The sequence below is a fragment of the Diaphorina citri genome, unplaced genomic scaffold, assembly GCF_000475195.1.
Source record: "Diaphorina citri unplaced genomic scaffold, Diaci psyllid genome assembly version 1.1 scaffold1007, whole genome shotgun sequence".
In the NCBI taxonomy this organism is placed as follows: Eukaryota; Metazoa; Arthropoda; class Insecta; order Hemiptera; family Psyllidae; genus Diaphorina; species Diaphorina citri.
In genome coordinates this window covers 154,323-178,251 of record NW_007378438.1, presented here as the reverse complement: position 1 = coordinate 178,251, position 23,929 = coordinate 154,323, and the positions used below count along the sequence as shown (strand labels likewise).

Here is a 23,929-nt window from a genome sequence, read left to right as displayed (position 1 = left end):
ATATGATTAGGGTTCTTAGGGATTTCCCGAATCATCATCTATAGCTTCTCGGTTTCCAGGCGCTCCCGTTTGCCCCACTCGGACGCGTTTTCCGCCTGAAGTCTTTCGAGCTGAAATAAAACAATCATTATACCTTATTTTATATGATTAGGGTTCTTAGGGATTTTCCGAATCATCATCTATTTTACATGTCTAATATAAATCTAATTAACAATTCCTTCATAGCAATAACAAACAGTAGTAAGCTAGCCTTGTTTAACTTGGAAGGTAGTGCGTCTATCTCATTGCGAGTAACCGATTCAAACCGATTGGATTTCACAATTAGTATTAAAACGCAAGGATAGAAAAATAATAATAATAAAATAAAAAAGATTGTACCTCGGCACCGCTTTCACATTACATCAAGTCACATTCTTTTACATCCATGCCTATTTGGTTAGAAAATTCCCGCCCTGGCCGGGGTGTGAACCCAGCATCTCCGGGTTGAGAGTCAGTGATCGGACACAGGTCTTTTAAAAAAGTAATAATAAATAAATATACAAACATATGTACCTGTGCCCTGAGCTCCGTAAGTCGTCTATCCATATCTTCTCTCGTGCTGGCCTCATCCATGAGGTCTGCAGTAATGCTGGCCACGGTATCTTCATGTAGATCTTGCAAGGTTAACAACTCCCTCGCGGCCTCCTGTCGACATGTCTTCAACTCTTCACATTTACTTTTCAGCTCGGTCAGTTCGTTTTCCAGTTTTTCGATTGTGCGATGGAGGGCTTGTTTTTCTCTGTGAAAAAGAAGGGTTAGCTGTAAATTGGATTTAACACTCGCCAGCCTAGTTAAATTGGAGGGTAGCGCACCTATCTTGAAAAGAAGGGTTAGCTGTAAATTGGATTTAACACTCGCCAGCCTAGTTAAATTGGAGGGTAGCGCACCTATCTTGTAAGTGCTAGGTCGCTTACAAGGCAGGCGCTAGATCTAGGTCGGGTACGGGATGAACTTGATCCTAAGCAGATAAGGTTCGTTCTCGGAACGGCTGGCTTTCTCCCATTCTGTTCTTCTCTCTTCGATTTCGGGACGGTGAAACCTCGGTTGATGCTTTTTATTTTTATTTAATTATAGGTACCTACCTAAGCAGGTCCTACTTTTTTTAAGATTGGTAGAGGGAACTAGGAAAAAGACCAAGGAGGAGACAAACTTATTTCCGACTGCAACTTACTCTCGTTCCGCTTGCAACGTTTTCGTGGCCTCGTCCAGCCGTAGCTGCACCATGGACAGTTTGTGTCGCAACGTTTCATTGGAGCTGCACTCTGGACTCACCGCCAGGGACATCAGCTGTGCCTCAATCAGACTCGAACCTGATTGGCTGTCGTCAGAAGTGGGCGGGGCTTCTTTGCGAGGGGTACTGGAATGGCCTCGTCCAGCCGTAGCTGCACCATGGACAGTTTGTGTCGCAACGTTTCATTGGAGCTGCACTCTGGACTCACCGCCAGGGACATTAGCTGTGCCTCAATCAGACTCGAACCTGATTGGCTGTCGTCAGAAGTGGGCGGGGCTTCTTTGCGAGGGGTACTGGAAGTGGAGGCTGTGGTGTTGGGCGAATGAAATAGTTCGACTGCATGTCGGGGTACGGACGATTGTAACACGTATTCTTCTACATCTTTGAGGGGAAATACCAAACATTAGTTATTAAATATTAGCTGTGCCTCAATCAGACTCGAACCTGATTGGCTGTCGTCAGAAGTGGGCGGGGCTTCTTTGCGAGGGGTACTGGAGGTGGAGGATGTGGTGTTGGGCGAATGAAATAGTTCGACTGCATGTCGGGGTACGGACGACTGTAACACGTACTCTTCTACATCTTTGAGGGGAAATACCAAACATTAGTTATTAAAATGAAGGGCCTGAGATGATCAAGCATGTGTAACAAGCGTTTTTGTTGTTGAAGGGTATGAACAGTTATTAAATTGAAGGGCCTGAGATGATCAAGCATGTGTAACAAGCGTTTTTGTTGTTTAAGGGTATGAACATACCTACAGAGTGTCAAACGTCAGAGCATTTGATACAGAGGACCACAAGAAATAACAAGATTGAAAAAAGCTCTGATATTTACCACTCAAACTCAACACATTAAAACACTAAATTATCATTTGCTGGACGAGGACTGAAACTAGACAACAAAGAAGATGGTAAGTGACCTTGTAAAAATGATACAATTTTAAATACCCCAAATAGGAGGCTGCAATGTTTGAACACCTTGGAGTGAAATCTAAAGTCCTGAGAGGAGTGATCTTTTTAAGCTATTAAAATTGAAGTCCGGAATAATGGCTAATTCAAAAATCTGCTGAGAGCCTGACCAGGACACTTTTGATCTCAAATTGATTGAAACTGGCTGTAAAATCTTTTTGAAATAAATCAGCTCATACTTTAAAACGATTTTTTTTTCTAAATAATTATTCTAATTAATAAATGAAAGAATTTCACACTTTTTATAGTAAAATTATAAATTAATTCATTATTTAATTCGTTTTTAGCCTTTTTCTATTTTTCACTTTTCCTGGATTTGAAAAGAATCGTGTGAACCCGGCTTTTAGCAGGAGAAATTTAGTCGGAAAATCTCTGTGCCAACTGCCAAAAAAACGGTTTGTCAAAAAACAAAACAAATAACAAACGGATTTTTGATCTTTTGGATGGTGGTGTTTTAAAAAATTGAAGATTATCTTCTTGAAATTAATTAATTAAATTAACTACCTACTTAATATTAATTAAATACCTATTTAAATTGTTTTCCAGTGTTTAAAATATTTCCTCAACAGCACTGGTGATCAAGGTGCCCATGTCAGGATTTTTGAACGGAGAACTTGAAACATTTGTGTAACCTATCTTCATTTCATGGTTTTTGACCTAAGAAAACACAACTTTTGAAACCTATTTAAATTGTTTTCCAGTGTTTAAAATATTTCCTCAACAGCACTGGTGATCAAGGTGCCCATGTCAGGATTTTTGAACGGAGAAGTTGAGACATTTGTGTAACCTATCTTCATTTCATGCTTTTTGACCTAAGAAAACACAACTTTTGAAATACTAGAATTTAACAGAACCCAGAATATTCAAGTAAGTATGGACCGGTTGACAACTCTGTACTAATGTCTGTCCTGTATCTTTGATTAGGCAATGAAAAACAACAGAAGATTGCCATGGGACTGTACACCCATAGCAAAAACCTCTTACCTGAAGTCCATTGGTACTCATATTATCCAAAGTCAGGAGCTTTCCACGCATAAAAAAAGCAATAAGTAATGTGAGGATTAGTGAGAATGCCGATGAAAACCAATCCAGATACTCATACTACTGCAAGCCAAAAATATGGGAATGTAGGTACCTTGTGAGACCGTGCTTCGTGTGAAACTTGCGCTGCGTTGCTTTGAGCACTTGGCAATACTGCATCGAGTGCATCGCGACGGATGGCGATCATGTAAACGCGGCTTCAGGTTATTAGTTTAAAAAAAAAAAGTTCGAAGTGGAAACAAATGGAAAATGGGATAAAGAGTTTTCCTGATAATTTTTATCTCTTGATACCTATTAATAGCAGTCCTTATCACTTTAAATAGACAATTAGACATTTACTTTCTCTATTAAGGCCTGCGGTTGTGATTGATTATCTACTGTTCTCTTTCATCTTCCAGAAGTTGGTGATAAATTAGTCATCTTTGTCAATTATTTCAGACTGTGATCTTTTTGTAACTGTTTTTGCGTTTGTGTGTTTCGTTCATTAATAAATGATTGATTCCTGTAAAGCTGATGAAAAGTTTCGGTATGGCCGCGGCTCTCGTGTTGGAAGATGATGAAGGTAAGTTTGGTTCTTATCAATATCCTGATATTATTCAAGCTGATGAAAAGTTTCGGTATGGCCGCGGCTCTCGTGTTGGAAGATGATGAAGGTAAGTTTGGTTCTTATCAATATCCTGATATTACAGTCCCTATGTCGAGAAAATAAATATGGTGAGTAAATGTTTTGACCTTGATTTAAGGCAAGGGGATAAAGTAATCAAGAAGTCAAGACTCGTACCAATATCTTTTAAGTACTGTTTACTCTAGATGTTTTGACCTTGATTTAAGGCAAGGGGATAAAGTAATCAAGAAGTCAAGACTCGTACCAATATCTTTTAAGTACTGTTTACTCTAGACTCATTTTATTTTTAACACATTCATACTAAGATCACATTGTTTTGTTCTCTGTGTAATCCCAGGAGAATGTTCTGATGAAGAGCAAGATGAGGAAAGTGAGGAGGAAAATGATTCGGATGCTGAAGGTGACAATAGCAACCTGTCACACAACGACAGCAACCATTCTCACAATGCCAGCAACCAGTCTCACAACAACAGCAACCAGTCTCACAATACCAGCAACCAGTCTCACAGTGTATCTCAGTTGAAGCAACATTCCGTGACTGACTTCCTGGCGGCGCCTTCAGTCTCATTGTTCAATTCCCTTGGACCTAACTGTGCTCAGTTGTTCCTTGATGAAATCAACAGTGAGCCTGAAGACAGGTGAGTGCTATTGAATTGACAATTACATAGGGCGATTTTAACGCACTACCCGATTTGACAACTAAGTAAATGGTGTCGCACATACTCTTATGTAGGAATATATATGTATTTTATTCGAAGCGCCAACCGTCAGAGTGTACTAAAAAAAAATCGCATATGGTGTGAAGTTGACACCGGTTTTTTAGCACGCTTATCCGTCCTTTGGTTGTTTTATCTTCTGTTCATGGTACTATTATTTACTTAAGAGGAGATAAAATACATTTTACTATTCTAAGAAAACCTTGTATTTGTACTGACCAAAAACTATTGTGCTTATCACGTTGACAGATACTTGGAAAGCATGCTTCTGGCCATCATGAAAGTGTCGAGTCTAGTGCCCTCCACAACCACCCTACAGTCTCTAACTGTGCTCAGTTGTTCCTTGATGAAATCAACAGTGAGCCTGAAGACAGGTGAGTGCTATTGAATTGACAATTACATAGGGCGATATTAACGCACTACCCGATTTGACAACTAAGTAAATGGTGTCGCACATACTCCTATGTAGGAATATATATGTATTTTATTCGAAACGCCAACCGTCAGAGTGTACAAAAAAAAATCGCATATGGTGTGAAGTTGACACCCGTTTTTTAGCACGCTTATCCGTCCTTTGGTTGTTTTATCTTCTGTTCATGCTACTATTATTTACTTAAGAGGAGATAAAATACATTTTACTATTCTAAGAAAACCTTGTATTTGTACTGACTAAAAACCATTGTGCTTATCACGTTGACAGATACTTGGAAAGCATGCTTCTGGCCATCATGAAAGTGTCGAGTCTAGTGCCCTCCACAACCACCTTACCGTCCTCCTCGCTGTTTGAATGTACCAAAGTCCTTTACAGGGAGCTCTTCAATTGGGCCTCTAACTCAGACAAACTCTCCACAGTCACCAACGCTCTGCTGGTGCACCTAGGACTGATCAAGTGCGAAGATAAATCGTTCAAGATCAACTACAATTTGAACGGGTGCATGACGGCGGTGCGTTTGCTGTCTGAAGCGAAGCTTTTGCCGTCACTGACGGAGTCACAACTGTTGGCCTGCATGAAACTCATGGACGAGAAGAAAAGTCGGGCAGGCATACAGCTTGTGGAGTGTTATTGATTCTGTTTCCAAGTGGAGTTTTATTGTCCTCGTATATGTATTTGTATGTAAAACGTGCGCCGCTCATTGAGTTTGTGGCAACCCTCAAATCAAAGTCTTTTGGAATTTTTTGAACCTATCTATGTAGCTGCCTAATTCACTAATTTTGTTTTGCTTTACGTATCTACTACAGTTAACTATAGGATGCTAATTGACAGAATCAACTCTCTTTTAGATTAGGAGAATTTCTCAAACCATCTTTTTTTTTTCACGTTTAAAATCGTAGGTTCCTAGAACATAAATATTGTTTTTATATATATATTTTTTTTAGTAAGTACTTACAGAGGACAACTGTTTTGATCTAAATAATTGCCTAGACGAGTGGTTTCATTTTGTCGTAGGAATTAATGTAGACAATTTAATACCCACCAGTAAGCCTTTTTCTTTTTTTCTGTTTAGGAACTGATTGTTGTACAGATTTTGATGTTTATTTTTGCCATTATATGCAAATAATTTGGTGTAGCTACTAATAATAAATGTAAAAACCTGTTTCGTAAGTTTATTTTTTTTTTATTATTATTATTATTAATGCACTCATAGTTTCAAAATGAGTACCTTTCTCGCGTAATATTTTTTGATATTATTTTGCTTGTATTATCTACGATTCTACGCGCTCTCGAAGAAGTGTTGGTTTTATCCAAAGTCAGGAGCTTTCCACGCATAAAAAAAGCAATAAGTAATGTGAGGATTAGTGAGAATGCCGATGAAAACCAATCCAGATAGGTAGGTACTCATACTACTGCAAGCCAAAAATATGGGGAATGTAGGTAGGTACCTTGTGAGACCGTGCTTCGTGTGAAACTTGCGCTTGGCGTGCTTTGAGCACTTGGCAACACTGCATGCGACGCATCGACGACGATGGCGATCATGTAAAACGCGGCTTCATGTTATTATAAGTTTTTTTTTAAAAAGGTTCGAAGTGAAAAGAAATGGAAAATGGATAAAGAGTTTTCCTGATAATTTTATCTCTTGGTACCTATTAATAGCCAGTCCTTATCACTTTATTATACAATAGACAATTAGATTTTTACTTTCTCTATTAGGCCTGCGGTTGTGATGATTATCTACTGTTCTCTTTTTTATCTTCCAGAAGTTGGTGATAAATTAGTCATCTTTGTCATTACAATTATTTCAGGACTGTGAATACTGTGATCTTTTTGTAACTGTTTTTGCGTTTGTGTGTTTCGTTCATTAATAAATGATTGATTCCTGTCAGAATGGGAGCCTGTCATTGGAAATGTTGTAAAGATGTGGATCATAATGGTACCAATGCAAATGGATCCCCATCTGTTGATGACCCAGCCTCGTCAAGTAGTATCCAAAGAATAGATGATGATCCTGACTGGTATTTACCAAGTCGTAAATATCAAGCCAAAATAGATGAGCTCATTCTACAAACACTCAAAGTGATTGGGAAAATAGGAATTGAAAAGTAAGTTGTACAATCTGGTTGCCTTCAAACCTCTTTTTTTTTGTGCATGGAGGAAAAAGTAAAAAGTGAGTTTTTTTTTCCTTTAGTTTAGTCATTTGTGAAACAGGGCCCTCTCATTCTACAAACACTCAAAGTGATTGGGAAAATAGGAATTGAAAAGTAAGTTGTACAATCTGGTTGCCTTCAAACCTCTTTTTTTTGTGCATGGAGGAAAAAGTAAAAAGTGAGTTTTTTTTTCCTTTAGTTTAGTCATTTGTGAAACAGATTATTTAATTCGTTTTTAGCCTTTTTCTATTTTTCACTTTTCCTAGATTTGAAAAGTATCGTGTGAACCCGGCTTTTAGCAGGAGAAAGTTAGTCGGAAAATCTCTGTGCCAACTGCCAAAAAAACGGTTTGTCAAAAAACAAAACAAATAACAATAAACATAAACAAACGGATTTTTGATCTTTTGGACTTTTGGATGGTGGTGTTTTAAAAAATTGAAGATTAACCTGAAATTAATTAATTAAATTAATTACCTACTTAATGTTAATTAAATACCTATTTAAATTGTTTTCCAGTGTTTAAAATATTTCCTCAACAGCACTGGTGATCAAGGTGCCCATATCAGGATTTTTGAACGGAGAAGTTGAAACATTTGTGTAACCTATCTTCATTTCATGCTTTTTGACCTAAGAAAACACAACTTTTGAAATACCTACTAGAATTTAACAGAACCCAGAATATTCAAGTAAGTATGGACCGGTTGACAACTCTGTACTAATGTCTGTCCTGTATCTTTGATTAGGCAATGAAAAACAGAAGATTGCCATGGGACTGTACACCCATAGCAAAAACCTCCTACCTGAAGTCCATTGGTACTCATACTGTGAAACAGGGTTCTCAAATGCTTTGTAATAAATGTCAGGCAATTTTCAAAATGCTTTGTTATAAATGTCAGCCAATTTCAAGCTTATCTTTTTTGCCTGCAGTTGTTGCGTGCCAAAATGCCAAACAAAGAACATTGCCTGCATGATTAAAACAACGGTATCTATCTATGACATTAAGTAACCATTATGTGTTTTCCCTAGCCCCCCGGAAGTTCTGCTCAAGTTGCACACTATTGCTGATCAAGAGGAAGGATGGATTAAAGTGATAAACTCAATGGTGTCAGTCATCCCTATTGATAATCCATTGGGTCCAGCTGTCATAGGTACTCATATGAGCATTATTTGGTACATACATACTAATTTACTCTCATAAGAGTTAAATCACAAAGGAAGGTTTGTGACTGTAATCTGGCACTAGATTAGGTACCAGTGTATTTCAATATTACCTATCTACCATCCTGTTCCAAATATAACATGTATTTATTTAACCCTTTTTCTTTTTCAGAATGACTGACAAACCCAATGATGATGTGAGTGACATACTCAAGAAATTGGAAAGCATTTCTGTAGAGTCTGGACAAGACAGCACTAAATTATCATTTGCTGGACAAGGACTGAAACTAGACAACAAAGAAGATGGTAAGTGATCTTGTAAAAATGATACAATTTTAAATACCCCAAATAAGAGGCTGCAAAGTTTGAACACCTTGGAGTGAAATCTAAAGTCCTGAGAGGAGTGATCTTTTTAAGCTATTAAAACTGAAGTCCGGAATAATGGCTAATTCAAAAATCTGCTGAGACCCTGACCAGGACACTTTTGATCTGAAATTGATTGAAACAGGCTGTAAAGTCTTTTTTTGGAATGTAGTACAGCAAGGACTGAAACTAGACAACAAAGAAGATGGTAAGTGATCTTGTAAAAATGATACAATTTTAAATACCCCAAATAAGAGGCTGCAAAATTTGAACACCTTGGAGTGAAATCTAAAGACCTGAGAGGAGTGATCTTTTTAAGCTATTAAAACTGAAGTCTGGAATAATGGCTAATTCAAAAATCTGCTGAGACCCTGACCAGGACACTTTTGATCTGAAATTGATTGAAACTGGCTGTAAAGTCTTTTTATTGGAAGGTTTATTCCAAAAGAGGCTCTAAGTACAAGATAATGCAGTACAGGAGTATTCTGGGCCTTTTAACACATGGAATAAATAGCCTTCAATTTTCCAATGTTTTTTTTTTTTAACATTACTTCCTCTTCATCCCCACCTTTTTCTTTTCTTCATTTACAGCCAAAGTGATTGTAGATGCCATCAATGAGGTCAAAGTTCTAGTCTCACTCAATCTAGAGGGTAATACTCTGGGTGTGAATGCAGCCAAGGCTATTGCTGATGCTTTGTCTAAACATGAACACTTCAAGAGAGCACTTTGGAAGGACATGTTCACTGGACGTATGAAGACTGAGATCCCAGATGCTCTGGTAATTTTCTACAGATTTGTTTGATTGGAATTTGTGCTTTTCATTTGCATTAACTTTAGGTGTGTTTGTGCCTAATCCAGCAGTGTTCAAAAATGAACACTGGTAAGTGTCCTAACTGGCATCTAATTAGAATTATGAAGGTGTGTTTGTGCCTAATCCAGCAGTGTTCAAAAATGAACACTGGTAAGTGTCCTAACTGGCATCTAATTAGAATTATGAAATAATGCATTAATACTTTAGGTGTGTTTGTGCCTAATCCAGCAGTGTTCAAAAATGAACACTGGTAAGTGTCCTAACTGGCATCTAATTAGAAATATGAAATAATATGTGTATATTGAAATTTTCAGAGATATTTAGGCAATGGATTGCAACAAGCAGGAGCCCGACTTGTAGAGTTGGACCTGAGTGACAATGCATTTGGTCCTATTGGAGTGGAAGGTCTGGCTGATCTACTGAGAAGTTCCTGCTGTTTTGCCTTGGAAGAATTGAAACTTAACAACAATGGACTAGGTATTACTGGATGCAAACTTCTGTCCAAGGCTCTGCATGATTGTTATGAGAGCAGTAAGAAGGAAGGCTCTCCTCTGGCACTCAAAGTGTTTATTGCTGGACGAAACCGTTTGGAAAATGAAGGCGCTAAAATGCTGGCTGCTGTGTTTAAGAAATTGAAAACATTAGAGCGTGTGGAGATGCCACAGAATGGAATATACCATGTGGGCATTACGGCGCTAAGTGACGCCTTCGAAGAGAATAAGAACCTCAGGCATCTTAACCTGAATGACAACACCATCACGTACAAAGGTGCCATACCTCTTGGTCAGGCCTTATCCAAGTTGCCATCACTGGCCATTCTAAACCTCGGCGATTGTCTTCTGAAATCAGCGGGAGCAAGTTCTATCGCCAAGTATCTCACTGATAATACCACACTTGAAGACGTAAACCTGACGTGTAATGAGATTTCTGTACAAGGCGGTTTGGACTTGGTGAAGGCAATGAAAAATAAGACAAAGTTGAAGCAGATTAATGTCAGTGAGAATCAGTTTGGAGAGGAAGGAGTAGAGGAGATGGAGAAGCTGATGAAAAGTTTCGGTATGGCCGCGGCTCTCGTGTTGGAAGATGATGAAGGTAAGTTTGGTTCTTATCAATATCCTGATATTATTCTTACAGTCCCTATGTCGAGAAAATAAATATGGTGAGTAAATGTTTTGACCTTGATTTAAGGCAAGGGGATAAAGTAATCAAGAAGTCAAGACTCGTACCAATATCTTTTAAGTACTGTTTACTCTAGACTCATTTTATTTTTAACACATTCATACTAAGATCACATTGTTTTGTTCTCTGTGTAATCCCAGGAGAATGTTCTGATGAAGAGCAAGATGAGGAAAGTGAGGAGGAAAATGATTCGGATGCTGAAGGTGACAATAGCAACCTGTCACACAACGACAGCAACCATTCTCACAATGCCAGCAACCAGTCTCACAACAACAGCAACCAGTCTCACAATACCAGCAACCAGTCTCACAGTGTATCTCAGTTGAAGCAACATTCCGTGACTGACTTCCTGGCGGCGCCTTCAGTCTCATTGTTCAATTCCCTTGGACCTAACTGTGCTCAGTTGTTCCTTGATGAAATCAACAGTGAGCCTGAAGACAGGTGAGTGCTATTGAATTGACAATTAGATAGGGCGATTTTAACGCACTACCCGATTTGACAACTAAGTAAATGGTGTCGCACATACTCCTATGTAGGAATATATATGTATTTTATTCGAAACGCCAACCGTCAGAGTGTACAAAAAAAAATCGCATATGGTGTGAAGTTGACACCCGTTTTTTAGCACGCTTATCCGTCCTTTGGTTGTTTTATCTTCTGTTCATGCTACTATTATTTACTTAAGAGGAGATAAAATACATTTTACTATTCTAAGAAAACCTTGTATTTGTACTGACTAAAAACCATTGTGCTTATCACGTTGACAGATACTTGGAAAGCATGCTTCTGGCCATCATGAAAGTGTCGAGTCTAGTGCCCTCCACAACCACCCTACAGTCTCCGTCCTCCTCGCTGTTTGAATGTACCAAAGTCCTTTACAGGGAGCTCTTCAATTGGGCCTCTAACTCAGACAAACTCTCCACAGTCACCAACGCTCTGCTGGTGCACCTAGGACTGATCAAGTGCGAAGATAAATCGTTCAAGATCAACTACAATTTGAACGGGTGCATGACGGCGGTGCGTTTGCTGTCTGAAGCGAAGCTTTTGCCGTCACTGACTGAGTCACAACTGTTGGCCTGCATGAAACTCATGGACGAGAAGAAAAGTCGAGCAGGCATACAGCTTGTGGAGTGTTATTGATTCTGTTTCCAAGTGGAGTTTTATTGTCCTCGTATGTGTATTTGTATGTAAAACGTGCGCCGCTCATTGAGTTTGTGGCAACCCTCAAATCAAAGTCTTTTGGAATTTTTTGAACCTATCTATGTAGCTGCCTAATTCACTAATTTTGTTTTGCTTTACGTATCTACTACAGTTAACTATAGGATGCTAATTGACAGAATCAACTCTCTTTTAGATTAGGAGAATTTCTCAAACCATCTTTTTTTTTTCACGTTTAAAATCGTAGGTTCCTAGAACATAAATATTGTTTTTATATATATATTTTTTTTAGTAAGTACTTACAGAGGACAACTGTTTTGATCTAAATAATTGCCTAGACGAGTGGTTTCATTTTGTCGTAGGAATTAATGTAGACAATTTAATACCCACCAGTAAGCCTTTTTCTTTTTTTCTGTTTAGGAACTGATTGTTGTACAGATTTTGATGTTTATTTTTGCCATTATATGCAAATAATTTGGTGTAGCTACTAATAATAAATGTAAAAACCTGTTTCGTAAGTTTATTTTTTTTTATTATTATTATTAATGCACTCATAGTTTCAAAATGAGTACCTTTCTCGCGTAATATTTTTTGATATTATTTTGCTTGTATTATCTACGATTCTACGCGCTCTCGAAGAAGTGTTGGTTTTATCCAAAGTTATGGAGTTTCATGTTTAAGGACAAGATAGGACATTGACTGTTGAATAAGGAAATAAAAGGACGTTGAATTTTTATTACGATTTCTCGACTTTTCTCGATAGATAAGTGCAAACATGAACCAGGAAACGTAATTTTTTTGGAGGGAAATAAGGGGAAAAGTAAATATAGGACAGTAGTATGATATGGTCGTGATGATGCCTCAATTTATTACGCATGATGTTGTAATGATCACTTATCTAAGTTGTGATTAGGAACACAAAAATAAAAAATTATGTTTTACAAATATGTAGCTGTCATAATTAGTGTGGAATTTCGCTAACCCTTATCTTATCTCATAGTCATTGGGTCGTTATACTTTAGTTATGATTCATTATAATCATTATGAATTCCTCATGAGCCCGTCTGAGTATCACGCTACGTAGTTCCCGGGTTCATTATCTCATAGTCATTAGGTCGTTATACTTTAGTTATGATTCATTATAATCATTATGAATTCCTCATGAGCCCGTCCGAGTATCACACCACGCAGTTCCCGGGTTCTAATCCCGGCATAGTCGAAATTTTTTCGGCTCTGTGCTTGAAGTTTGCGTGAAGACAATAATTTGAGTAGATACTTCAATCGAGTACAGATACTTCAATCGAGTAGCGACGGTGGCTTTACCATTACCAGTGTAAAAAGATTGGCAAAAAATGGGAATCAATTTGCAAACGAGCCTTTTAGTAATAATAGTAATGTTGTGATATCCAGAGGAGTTGTGAAAAGGCTCTGGCTTTATCACAAAGGCCAGCCTAGTTATCTTGGTTGGTAGAGCGTCTGCCTTGTTATCCAAAGTCAGGAGCTTTCCACGCATAAAAAAAGCAATAAGTAATGTGAGGATTAGTGAGAATGCCGATGAAAACCAATCCAGATAGGTAGGTACTCATACTACTGCAAGCCAAAAATATGGGAATGTAGGTAGGTACCTTGTGAGACCGTGCTTCGTGTGAAACTTGCGCTGCGTTGCTTTGAGCACTTGGCAACACTGCATCGCGACCGATGGACGGATGGCGATCATGTAAACGCGGCTTCATGTTATTAAGTTTTTTTTAAAAAAAGTTCGAAGTGGTTGCGCTGCGTTGCTTTGAGCACTTGGCAACACTGCATCGCGACCGATGGACGGATGGCGATCATGTAAACGCGGCTTCATGTTATTATAAGTTTTTTTTTTAAAAAGTTCGAAGTGAAAAGAAATGGAAAATGGGATAAAGAGTTTTCCTGATAATTTTTATCTCTTGATACCTATTAATAGCAGTCCTTATCACTTTAAATAGACAATAAGACATTTACTTTCTCTATTAGGCCTGCGGTTGTGATTGATTATCTACTGTTCTCTTTTATCTTCCAGAAGTTGGTGATAAATTAGTCATCTTTGTCAATTATTTCAGACTGTGAATTTTTTTAATTAATTTAATCTGATTGGCTGAAAAAGTTTGGAATCAACCAATCAGATTTGCTTAGTTCAAGAGTTAGATAAATTTAAAGTTTGAACTGCGCGAACGACATGCATAAACCATAGTTAAAACGCCTGGCATCCGGGTGATATTCTGGGCTGTCTACTAGACGTGGAGGCGAGGGAGTCCGTGTTCTATCTGAATGGGAGAGTGGTAGCTGTGACGTCACATCTGTTCAATGTGAATCTACCGCCGGGAGAGAGGTAAAACTCAAACATAAACAGCAAGACGAAGTTTCAACGTCTGACGGCTAGAACCATGATCAGTTTTTTTTTAAGAGTTTTGTTTGGTAGAGGGAACTGGCGGGAATCGAACCCGCGACCTAGCGCTTACAAGGCGAACGAACTACAATCCAAGCTAACTAGGCTGTCTGAATCTAAGTTTAAACTTTGATTTTTTAATTAATTTAATCTGATTGGCTGAAAAAGTTTGGAATCAACCAATCAGATTTGCTTAGTTCAAGAGTTAGATAAATTTAAAGATTGAACTGCGCGAACGACATGCATAAACCATAGTTAAAACGCCCGCTGTCATAGTATTTTTACTAGATGATTGTCCTCTACCAAACAAGGTAACTACACTGTGCAAAATTTCTCATGATATCATGTCAAAATCTCGCTGTCATAGTATTTTTACTAGATGATTGTCCTCTACCAAACAAGGTAACTACACTGTGCAAAATTTCTCATGATATCATGTCAAAATAAATAAATTAGGATTATGTTTTTAAAGTGTATGTTAAGAAACCTACGAGAACTATGGGAGTTCTATGCAAATACATGCAAAAGAAGTAATCTTATGGATACTTACATACAACTCAGTAGGTGTTGCTCACTTATCTTGGCTTTGTGATGGGATCACTAGGAACAGAATTATAGCTTTAAGCCTTATCTTTGTGTTTTCAGGATACAGTGATACGTTTGTGTAAAATGTTTGATCTTTCCAAAGAAAGTTCTACAAAAGGAAGACGGACACCTTGTCAACAGTGCAACATGTGTATCATATTAGGACTCCTTGCCGAGAAACTGGCAGGGCCAAGTAGCGTTGCCATGCTTACACAAGGCACACTAGAGTATCTTGTAGCTAATTTAGTAAGTAGAAATTTAATTTATTTTTAGAGCTGTACTTAAACTAAAAAGCTGAAAGTAAAAAGTATTTGTGTAAAGTAGTACTAAGTGTGTACTATAAAGTATTTTTGTGAGTCTAAAGCTGTAATTTAGAGCTATGTAACAAAACAAAAAATATTTTACAAGTGAGCATAATGTTGTAAATTAATAAAGGGGGCATGATAAAATAATCAGTCATGTCCTCATGGCAGGGCCAAGTAGCGTTGCCATGCTTACACAAGGCACACTAGAGTATCTTGTAGCTAATTTAGTAAGTAGAAATTTAATTTATTTTAGAGCTGTACTTAAACTAAAAAGCTATTTGTTTTCAACTAAAAAACTGAAAGTAAAAAGTATTTGTGTGAGTCTAAAGCTGTTATTTAGAGCTATGTAACAAAACAAAAAATATTTTATAAGGGAGCATAATGTTGATGGTAAGTGATCTTGTAAAAATGATACAATTTTAAATACCCCAAATAAGAGGCTGCAAAGTTTGAACACCTTGGAGTGAAATCTAAACATTACTTCCTCTTCATTTACAGCCAAAGTGATTGTAGATGCCATCAATGAGGTCAAAGTTCTAGTCTCACTCAATCTAGAGGGACATAATGTTGTAAATTAATAAAGGGAGCATGATAAAATAATCAGTCATGTGCTCACCCCACAAGGAAAAAGAGGTTAAAGAAGCAGGAGGATTGAATATTTATGTACCTATCAAAGATGTAAACAGTAACAAAGGGATTCCAATCTACTGGTTGTTTACTTCAATATTTACTGTCAGCTAATGCCTTCAGTGATTAAATGGATGGAATGTTTTCATAAAACGCCTAATGGAAAATAGTTCAAACTCAGATGGTGGCCCTGGCCTTACGTGTTTTGTGGAACATCATGTACATTTATGATTGAACGCAAAACACATACGTATGTCGAATACTTGCATTACTCACATTTTACACCGTAAAAATGAATTCACCTCCATTGTTTATGGAATGAAGGACGGGGGGGAAGATTAATCATACAATACATAATATGGATTTATGAATGCATTTTGTTATTACTTAAAATCATACGAGAGAAGTATGACATCACTGCGACATTTTTAGATCTATTGGGATCAAATGAATGTAATAATTTGTTTGACAATAAATAAAGACATCACCCATAAAAAACGGAAAAGAACAAATTGTTATTAATGCTAATAATAATACAAGTGGCAAAACATTGGGAACAAATTATTTAAATGGCATTTGATGGCCCTTGGACACGGAAAGTATTAGCGCTAATCGATTTATTTTGGTCATTTACAGGGTGGGTTATTTCGCTGCCGCCAGTTTCATGTCGTTTCAACAGTGTCGCTTCAATTTTGGAAACAAGAGCACGTTTCTGTTTCCACCCAGTAGAGAGTTTCAATGTTTCAACGAGCACGCTTCACTGACAGATGAAGACCGAATTGTACTGCCTAGGTAACAGACCTTTTCTTTTTTTAGCTTATTTTATTATTATTATTATTATTTTATTTTTATTTTTTTTTTTGGTTTGAATGCTAAGGTCAGGTTGAGTCAGGCGGATTTGAATGCTAAGGTCTGGGGCGACAAAGTTAGTTTCAACTCGTTTTAAGTTTTAATCTCGGTTTGAGCAATCTGATTGGCTGAAATTTTTAAAAATCAACCAATCAGATTGCATAATTCGAGAGTTAAACTTAAACCGAGTTTAAACTCACTTTGTGGCCCCTGGCTTAAGCAAAACAGGAATGACCAAAACTCAAACCATGCAAAATACTCGGTCAGCTTTGGTCAGAAAAAAAAAAAAACACCAACAACAACAGAGGTTTTATCGTCTCAAAATTGAAGAAGAGAGGATAGGAGAAAACCAGCCGTTCCAAGAACGATTGCATAATTCGAGAGTTAAACTTAAACCGAGTTTAAACTCACTTTGTGGCCCCTGGCTTAAGCAAAACAGGAATGACCAAAACTCGAACCGTGCAAAATACTCGGTCAGCTTTGGTCCTAATTGGTTCTAAAAAAAAACAACAACAACAGAGGTTTTATCGTCTCAAAATTGAAGAAGAGAGGATAGGAGAAAACCAGCCGTTCCAAGACTGATTTCAGCCCCGGGCTGAAATAAAACCCGCGACCACCGAAGTGCTAGTGTTTAAATGACATTCTACTTTTCAAGCTAACTAGGTTGGTAGTCAAGACAACTTAACTTGTAACTTGTATCATACTTGTCCCCATCCGTGGCACAAGCTCTGCTTTTACGGATGGGTATACCATTTAAATTAATTTTGTATGTTCTGATGTTGTTATGTTGTAAAAATAACAAATGGAAACTTGATAAATTAATAGCTAATATTCTTCCTTTTCGTTCACTTCCAGACACATTCAAATGGAACAGCTTCGTAATATTCTAGTTCAAGAAGATAGTTGTACATTATGTTTCGATTCCAAAGCAGAAGTCACACTCAGGCCATGTGGACACAGGTAAGCTAATCGAACTAATTACTTCCCTATCTCTACTTACTAGGTCCATACAAAAGCTGGAAAAAAAGTAATTGGAACGATTTCCCAACCTGGACCTTGAATCTGAAGTTTGGTGGTTCTAGTCACTAATTACTTCCCTATCTCTACTTACTAGGTCCATACAAAAGCTGGAAAAAAAAGTAATTGGAACGATTTCCCAACCTGGACCTTGATTCTAAAGGTTGGTGGTTCTAGTCCAAGTCAAGTTATAAAATTTTGTGTAGTGTATTAAGTGGGGAACGACATTTGTGACAAGCATTTATGCTTAACACAATTAAAGTCCGTTTAAAGAGGGAAAAATCTAATCCGGGAACTCAGAACTGGTGCATTCAACTTGCTGTTGCCGCTGGCTTTCCCTATGAGAATGAAGATTTCCATAGTAATGATTGTTATTGCTGTGTTGATCAACCAGTCACAGGCTGGGAGCTTGTTTATTTATTTGTAATAATAATTAATTAACGATTTCTCGACTTTTCTCGATAGATAAGTGCAAACATAAACCAGGAAACGTAAATTTTTTGGAGGGAAATAAGGGGAAAAGTAAATATAGGACAGTAGTATGATGTGGTTGTGATGATGCCTCAATTTATTACGTATAATGTTGTAATGATCCCTTATATAAGTTGTGATTAGGAACACAAAGAAAAATGAAAAATTATGTTTTACAAATATGTAGCTGTCATAATTAGTGTGGAACTTCGCTAACCCTTATCTTATCTCATAGTCATTAGGTCGTTATACTTTAGTTATGATTCATTATAATCATTATGAATTCCTCATGAGCCCGTCCGAGTATCACACTACGCAGTTCCCGGGTTCTAATCCCGGCATAGTCGAAAATTTTTCGGCTCTGTGCTTGTAGTTTGCGTGAAGACAATAAATTGAGTAGGTATATACTTCAATCGAGTAGTGACGGCGGCTTTACCATTACTAGTGTAAAAAGATTGGCAAAAAATGGGAACACAATCAAATGTCTTCTGACAGTTTCATTTGTCCATACACGGTGGGTTTTGAGTCAACTATGTGTGATACATTCCTTGGGTGTATCATGCCCATGATTAATTCACCGGGTATGGAATTGATATTCAAAGGTGACTTGGAAAAGTTCATACTGGATAAATAATCACGCAACTTATTGCAGTCAGAAAAAATAATCACGCAACTCATTGCAGTCAGAAAAATTAATGTTCTTAATTGAGATGTGTTTGCATGATAATTTATTAATAAATGCCTACTTATTGATTCCCTAGAGTCCTAGTCTAGTCTAGACTAGACGAATATTCATGATGGATGCTAATCTCATATGGAGTTTCATGTTTAAGGACAAGATAGGACATTGACTGTTAAATAAGGAAATAAAAGGACATTGAATTTTCATTACGATTTCTCGACTTTTCTCGATAGATAAGTGCAAACATAAACCAGGAAACGTAAATTTTTTGGAGGGAAATAAGGGGGAAAGTAAATATAGGACACTAGTATGATATGGTCGTGATGATGCCTCAATTTGTTACGTATAATGTTGTAATGATCCCTTATCTAAGTTGTGATTAGGATCACAAAGAAAAATAAAATTTTATGTTTTACAAATATGTAGCTGTCATAATTAGTGTGGAACTTCGCTAACCCTTATCTTATCTCATAGTCATTAGGTCGTTATACTTTAGTTATGATTCATTATAATCATTATGAATTCCTCATGAGCCCGTCCGAGTATCACACTACGTAGTTCCCGGGTTCTAATCCCAGCATAGTCGAAATTTTTTCAGCTCTGTGCTTGTAGTTTGCGTGAAGACAATAAATTGAGTAGATACTTCAATCGAGTAGCGACGGTGGCTTTACCATTACCAGTGTAAAAAGATTGGCAAAAAATGGGAATCAATTTGCAAACGAGCCATTTAGTAATAATAGTAATGTTGTGATATCCAGAGAAGTTGTGAAAAGGCTCTGGCTTTATCACAAAAAGCCAGCCTAGTTATCTTGGTTGGTAGAGCGTCTGCCTTGTAAGCGCGAGTCCACGGGCTCAATTCCCGCCCGGGGCGGATTTTGTCCTGAACGAATAAGGTTTGTTCTCGGAACGGCTTGCGTTCTCCTCTCCTGTCTTCCTTCTCTCTTCGATCTCGTGACTATAAGACCTTAGCAGTTACAGTTCCCTCTATCAAACTTCTTGAAAAAAAAATCACAAAAGCGCGAGTCCACGGGCTCAATTCCCGCCCGGGGCGGATTTTGTCCTGAACGAATAAGGTTTGTTCTCGGAACGGCTTGCGTTCTCCTATCCTGTCTTCCTTCTCTCTTCGATCTCGTGACTATAAGACCTTAGCAGTTACAGTTCCATCTATCAAACTTCTTGAAAAATACGGCTTGCGTTCTCCTATCCTGTCTTCCTTCTCTCTTCGATCTCGTGACTATAAGACCTTAGAGCAGTTACAGTTCCCTCTATCAAACTTCTTGAAAAATAAAATCACAAATATTATTCATGATTTAATTGATTTCAGGCAAGATGTGATGCATACTCGTTTGAGAGTGTTCGGTGTACATTCGAAGTGACGTCAGGAGTTTGGTATTATGAAACTAAGATTCGAAGTGCCGGGGTCATGCAAATAGGGTGGGCTACGAAAAAGAGTAAATTCTTGAATCATGTAAGTTGCTGTTTTGTTTGCTGTGTATTTATACATTTATACAAGGTGTTGGTATTTCAGTCTTTGAACGAATTAATCAGTTTTAGTTTTGTAAGGGGTTTTTTTTTTTTTTTTTTTTTTTTTTTTTTTTTTTTTTTTGTCAGCCTCTCAATCAGCCCTAACTAAAATGGTTGCTTTAGTCTGACATTTGGTTTTGGCTACAAATATTACGAGCAGATGCCCTTCGCACTCAACCTTTACTATTTCTATAGCAAGGTGAATTCAGGCTGGTATACTCCCTCTTTAAAAGTCCCCCAGCCAGACAAAGCTGAGATTATCACATAAAATTCCTTTTTCTTTCGTTTCTCAGGAAGGCTACGGTATTGGGGATGACGAGTACAGTGTAGCGTACGACGGGTGTCGGCAACTTATCTGGCATGATGCCAAGTCTGAAGATCCTCCTAACGAAGGCATGTGGCATCCGGGTGATATTCTGGGCTGTCTACTAGACGTGGAGGCGAGGGAGTCCGTGTTCTATCTCAATGGGAGAGTGGTAGCTGTGACATCACATCTGTTCAATGTGAATCTACCGCCGGGAGAGAGGTAAAACTCAAACATAAAGAGCAAGACGAAGTCTGACGGCTAGAACCATGATCTATCTCAATGGGAGAGTGGTAGCTGTGACGTCACATCTGTTCAATGTGAATCTACCGCCGGGAGAGAGGTAAAACTCAAACATAAAGAGCAAGACGAAGTTTCAACGTCTGACGGCTAGAACCATGATCAGTTTTATATAACATGAATCATTTTCCCATAAGACATTATTATTTTATCCGTGTAATATTACGAAATAAAGAAATCCATATATTTTTCATCACTCACAAACCATCATTTGAAAAAGGCCTTCTGCGATGTGCTTTGAATGTCCGTTTATTTATTTATTTTAATTACCCATATGTATTTCTTTGAATGAGAAAATAATAATAATTGACCTATTCTTTGGTTGAAAGGAAGATTTTAGGAGAGGGCGCACCAAAGACATTCCCTTCCATGTAACTCAGCTCTACATAAATATAATAACACCTTCGAAACATCGAACCCCCGGGCCACAAAGTGAGTTTAAACTCTTTTTGTGGCCCCGGACCTAAAATAAAATGTCATCAGTTAATTACTGTATTTTTCATTGGGTAAAAATGTATCTAGGATGTCTAATCTAATTTAACCTAATCAAGAATAAAATTCCATGTCTCCGTTGGAGTTCAAACCCGCGCTCTGCGACTTAGCAATCGCTACCGCGAGGGAGGATAATGAAGAATTTTGTCACCGAATGTGGTGAAGGTGGCAATGAACACATTGAGAATAGTCACCAGAAATACTCCGGCCAGAATGAGGTTGTCGATTCGTTTGATATAGCGAGGTCTTTCCTTGTGATCGTACGGGGTGTTAATTTTGTGACGAAACACGATCAGCGTGAGTCCGACTGTTATCTGGAAGTGAAAATTTGGCACTCTTAGTGGAAGGCTCAAATAATATTATTAAGGATTTTAATAGCCCGTCCACTATACCTTTTTTTATTACTATCGTAATAATAAAGGAAGGACGGGCTAAAAAGACAGCCTTATCCGTTTAGAATAAAATCCGCCCTGGGTGGGAATCACTGACCTAGTGCTTACAAGTTTGGTGCGCTGCCTTTGAAGCTCACTAGGCTATAGTGTACTTTTTCTTACACCCTGTTGGAACGAAAACCTCGAGAACTGTTCTTATGAGACACAATAGTTCCCTTTATGGGTGGTTAACTGCTCGAAAGAAATTCAGAGACTTGAAATTTGGTATGTAGGCCACAAATGTGATAAGGCTGCAACACAAAACTTTTGGTTAAGATCGGTGCAGCGGTTGGCGGTTTTTTTTTTTGGTTTGAATGCTAAGGTCAGGTTGAGTCAGGCGGATTTGAATGCTAAGGTCTGGGGCGACAAAGTTAGTTTCAACTCGTTTTAAGTTTTAATCTCGGTTTGAGCAATCTGATTGGCTGAAATTTTTAAAAATCAACCAATCAGATTGCATAATTCGAGAGTTAAACTTAAACCGAGTTTAAACTCACTTTGTGGCCCCTGGCTTAAGCAAAACAAGAATGACCAAAACTCAAACCATGCAAAATGCTCGGTCAGCTTTGGTCAGAAAAAAAACACCAACAACAACAACAGAGGTTTTATCGTCTCAAAATTGAAGAAGAGAGGATAGGAGAAAACCAGCCGTTCCAAGACTGAACATTATATGCTTAGTACAACGTCAGCCCCGGGCTGAAATCAAACCCGCGACCACCGAAGTGCTAGTGTTTAAATGACATTCTACTTTTCAAGCTAACTAGGTTGGTAGTCAAGACAACTTAACTTGTAACTTGTATCATACTTGTCCCCATCCGTGGCACAAGCTCTGCTTTTACGGATGGGTATACCATTTAAATTAATTTTGTATGTTCTGATGTTGTTATGTTGTAAAAATAACAAATGGAAACTTGATAAATTAATAGCTAATATTCTTCCTTTTCGTTCACTTCCAGACACATTCAAATGGAACAGCTTCGTAATATTCTAGTTCAAGAAGATAGTTGTACGTTATGTTTCGATTCCAAAGCAGAAGTCACACTCAGGCCATGTGGACACAGGTAAGCTAATCGAACTAATTACTTCCCTATCTCTACTTACTAGGTCCATACAAAAGCTGGAAAAAAAAAGTAATTGGAACGATTTCCCAACCTGGACCTTGAATCTGAAGTTTGGTGGTTCTAGTTCACGTCAAGTTATAAAATTTTGTGTAGTGTATTAAGTGGGGAATGACATTTGTGACAAGCATTTATGCTTAACACCATTAAAGTCCGTTTAAAGAGGGAAAAATCTAATCCGGGAACTCAGAACTGGCGCATTCAACGTGCTGTTGCCGCTGGCTTTCCCTATGAGAATGAAGATTTCCATAGTAATGAATGTTATTGCTGTGTTGATCAACCAGTAACAGGCTGGGAGCTTGTTTATTTATTTGTAATAATAATTAATTAATGTTTCTTCTGCTTTCTTGTTTCAGTGGATTCTGCAAGAAATGTTGTGTGATGATCAGTGAGTGTCCGATGTGTCGAGCCAAAATTTCCGCCATAGAATTATGAAACCTCGTCATTATCTGTCCTTTCGGATTCAGAAACCCCAAGCTTATCTGTTTCCTAGAGCCCTAACCGCAAGACCTCAAAGACACGGCATTCAAGGAATCCTTGGAGGCATCAGGTGATATAGGAATTCAATGAAATCTTGGGCGTATATCAAGTGATCTTACTTTTGAAAGATGCCTCATACATGATTATAAGGTGCTGCGTGGCTTGTAGCCTATGCTGTCTCAACTTCACTGTTGGACCCGTTAAGTTCCTTCCATCAGTTCCATCCATGTAGCAGTCGAAAAAAAAAACCAAAAACAAAAAAGGCAGTGAAACCCCCTTTTTAACTAATCTTGGGCGTATATCAAGTGATCTTACTTTTGAAAGATGCCTCATACATGATTATAAGGTGCTGCGTGGCTTGTAGCCTATGCTGTCTGAACTTCACTGTTGGACCCGTTAAGTTCCTTCCATCCATTTAGCAGTTGTTTCATTGCTACGAAAAAAAAAAAACAAAAACAAAAAAG

At 37.9% G+C, this 23,929-nt stretch overlaps 4 protein-coding genes across 6 annotated transcripts; 3 read left to right on the top strand and 1 right to left on the bottom strand.

Annotated features, from left to right (window-relative positions):
* Positions 1-38: 38 nt before the first annotated feature.
* LOC103513687 (coiled-coil domain-containing protein 102A) lies at positions 39-2,412 on the bottom strand. Its single transcript, XM_026826823.1, has 6 exons — positions 2,409-2,412; positions 1,715-1,849; positions 1,475-1,651; positions 1,211-1,421; positions 553-778; positions 39-110 (listed from the first exon to the last, which is right to left on the bottom strand). The coding sequence occupies exons 1-6, from the start codon at positions 2,410-2,412 to the stop codon at positions 39-41; spliced, it is 825 nt and encodes a 274-aa protein (XP_026682624.1).
* On the top strand, positions 2,115-12,393 carry LOC103513674 (ran GTPase-activating protein 1). Of its 3 annotated transcripts, none has more exons than XM_008478523.3 (6): positions 2,948-3,102; positions 8,531-8,664; positions 9,313-9,500; positions 9,848-10,625; positions 10,853-11,153; positions 11,480-12,260. In XM_008478523.3, exons 2-6 carry the CDS (start codon positions 8,532-8,534, stop codon positions 11,850-11,852), a joined length of 1,773 nt encoding a protein of 590 aa, XP_008476745.1. In that variant the 5' UTR covers positions 2,948-3,102; position 8,531; the 3' UTR covers positions 11,853-12,260. The 3 variants fall into 3 exon arrangements, with proteins under 3 accessions (XP_026682615.1, XP_008476745.1, XP_008476744.1); XM_008478522.3 differs by lacking the exon at positions 2,948-3,102 and adding an exon at positions 7,606-7,886 and having other exon boundaries at positions 11,480-12,393; XM_026826814.1 differs by lacking the exons at positions 2,948-3,102; positions 8,531-8,664 and adding an exon at positions 2,115-2,177 and having other exon boundaries at positions 11,480-12,393.
* On the top strand, positions 3,792-5,684 carry LOC103513686. The gene is made up of 4 exons (XM_026826822.1): positions 3,792-3,838; positions 4,239-4,539; positions 4,867-4,995; positions 5,318-5,684. The coding sequence occupies exons 1-4, from the start codon at positions 3,805-3,807 to the stop codon at positions 5,682-5,684; spliced, it is 831 nt and encodes a 276-aa protein (XP_026682623.1). The 5' UTR covers positions 3,792-3,804.
* On the top strand, positions 6,807-23,732 carry LOC103513685 (RING finger and SPRY domain-containing protein 1-like). The gene is made up of 11 exons (XM_017445912.2): positions 6,807-7,155; positions 8,227-8,348; positions 14,560-14,594; positions 14,929-15,114; positions 15,672-15,676; positions 16,437-16,592; positions 17,505-17,609; positions 20,140-20,287; positions 20,637-20,869; positions 22,824-22,928; positions 23,342-23,732. Exons 1-11 carry the CDS (start codon positions 6,941-6,943, stop codon positions 23,418-23,420), a joined length of 1,389 nt encoding a protein of 462 aa, XP_017301401.2. The 5' UTR covers positions 6,807-6,940; the 3' UTR covers positions 23,421-23,732.
* The last annotated feature ends 197 nt before the right edge of the window (positions 23,733-23,929 follow it).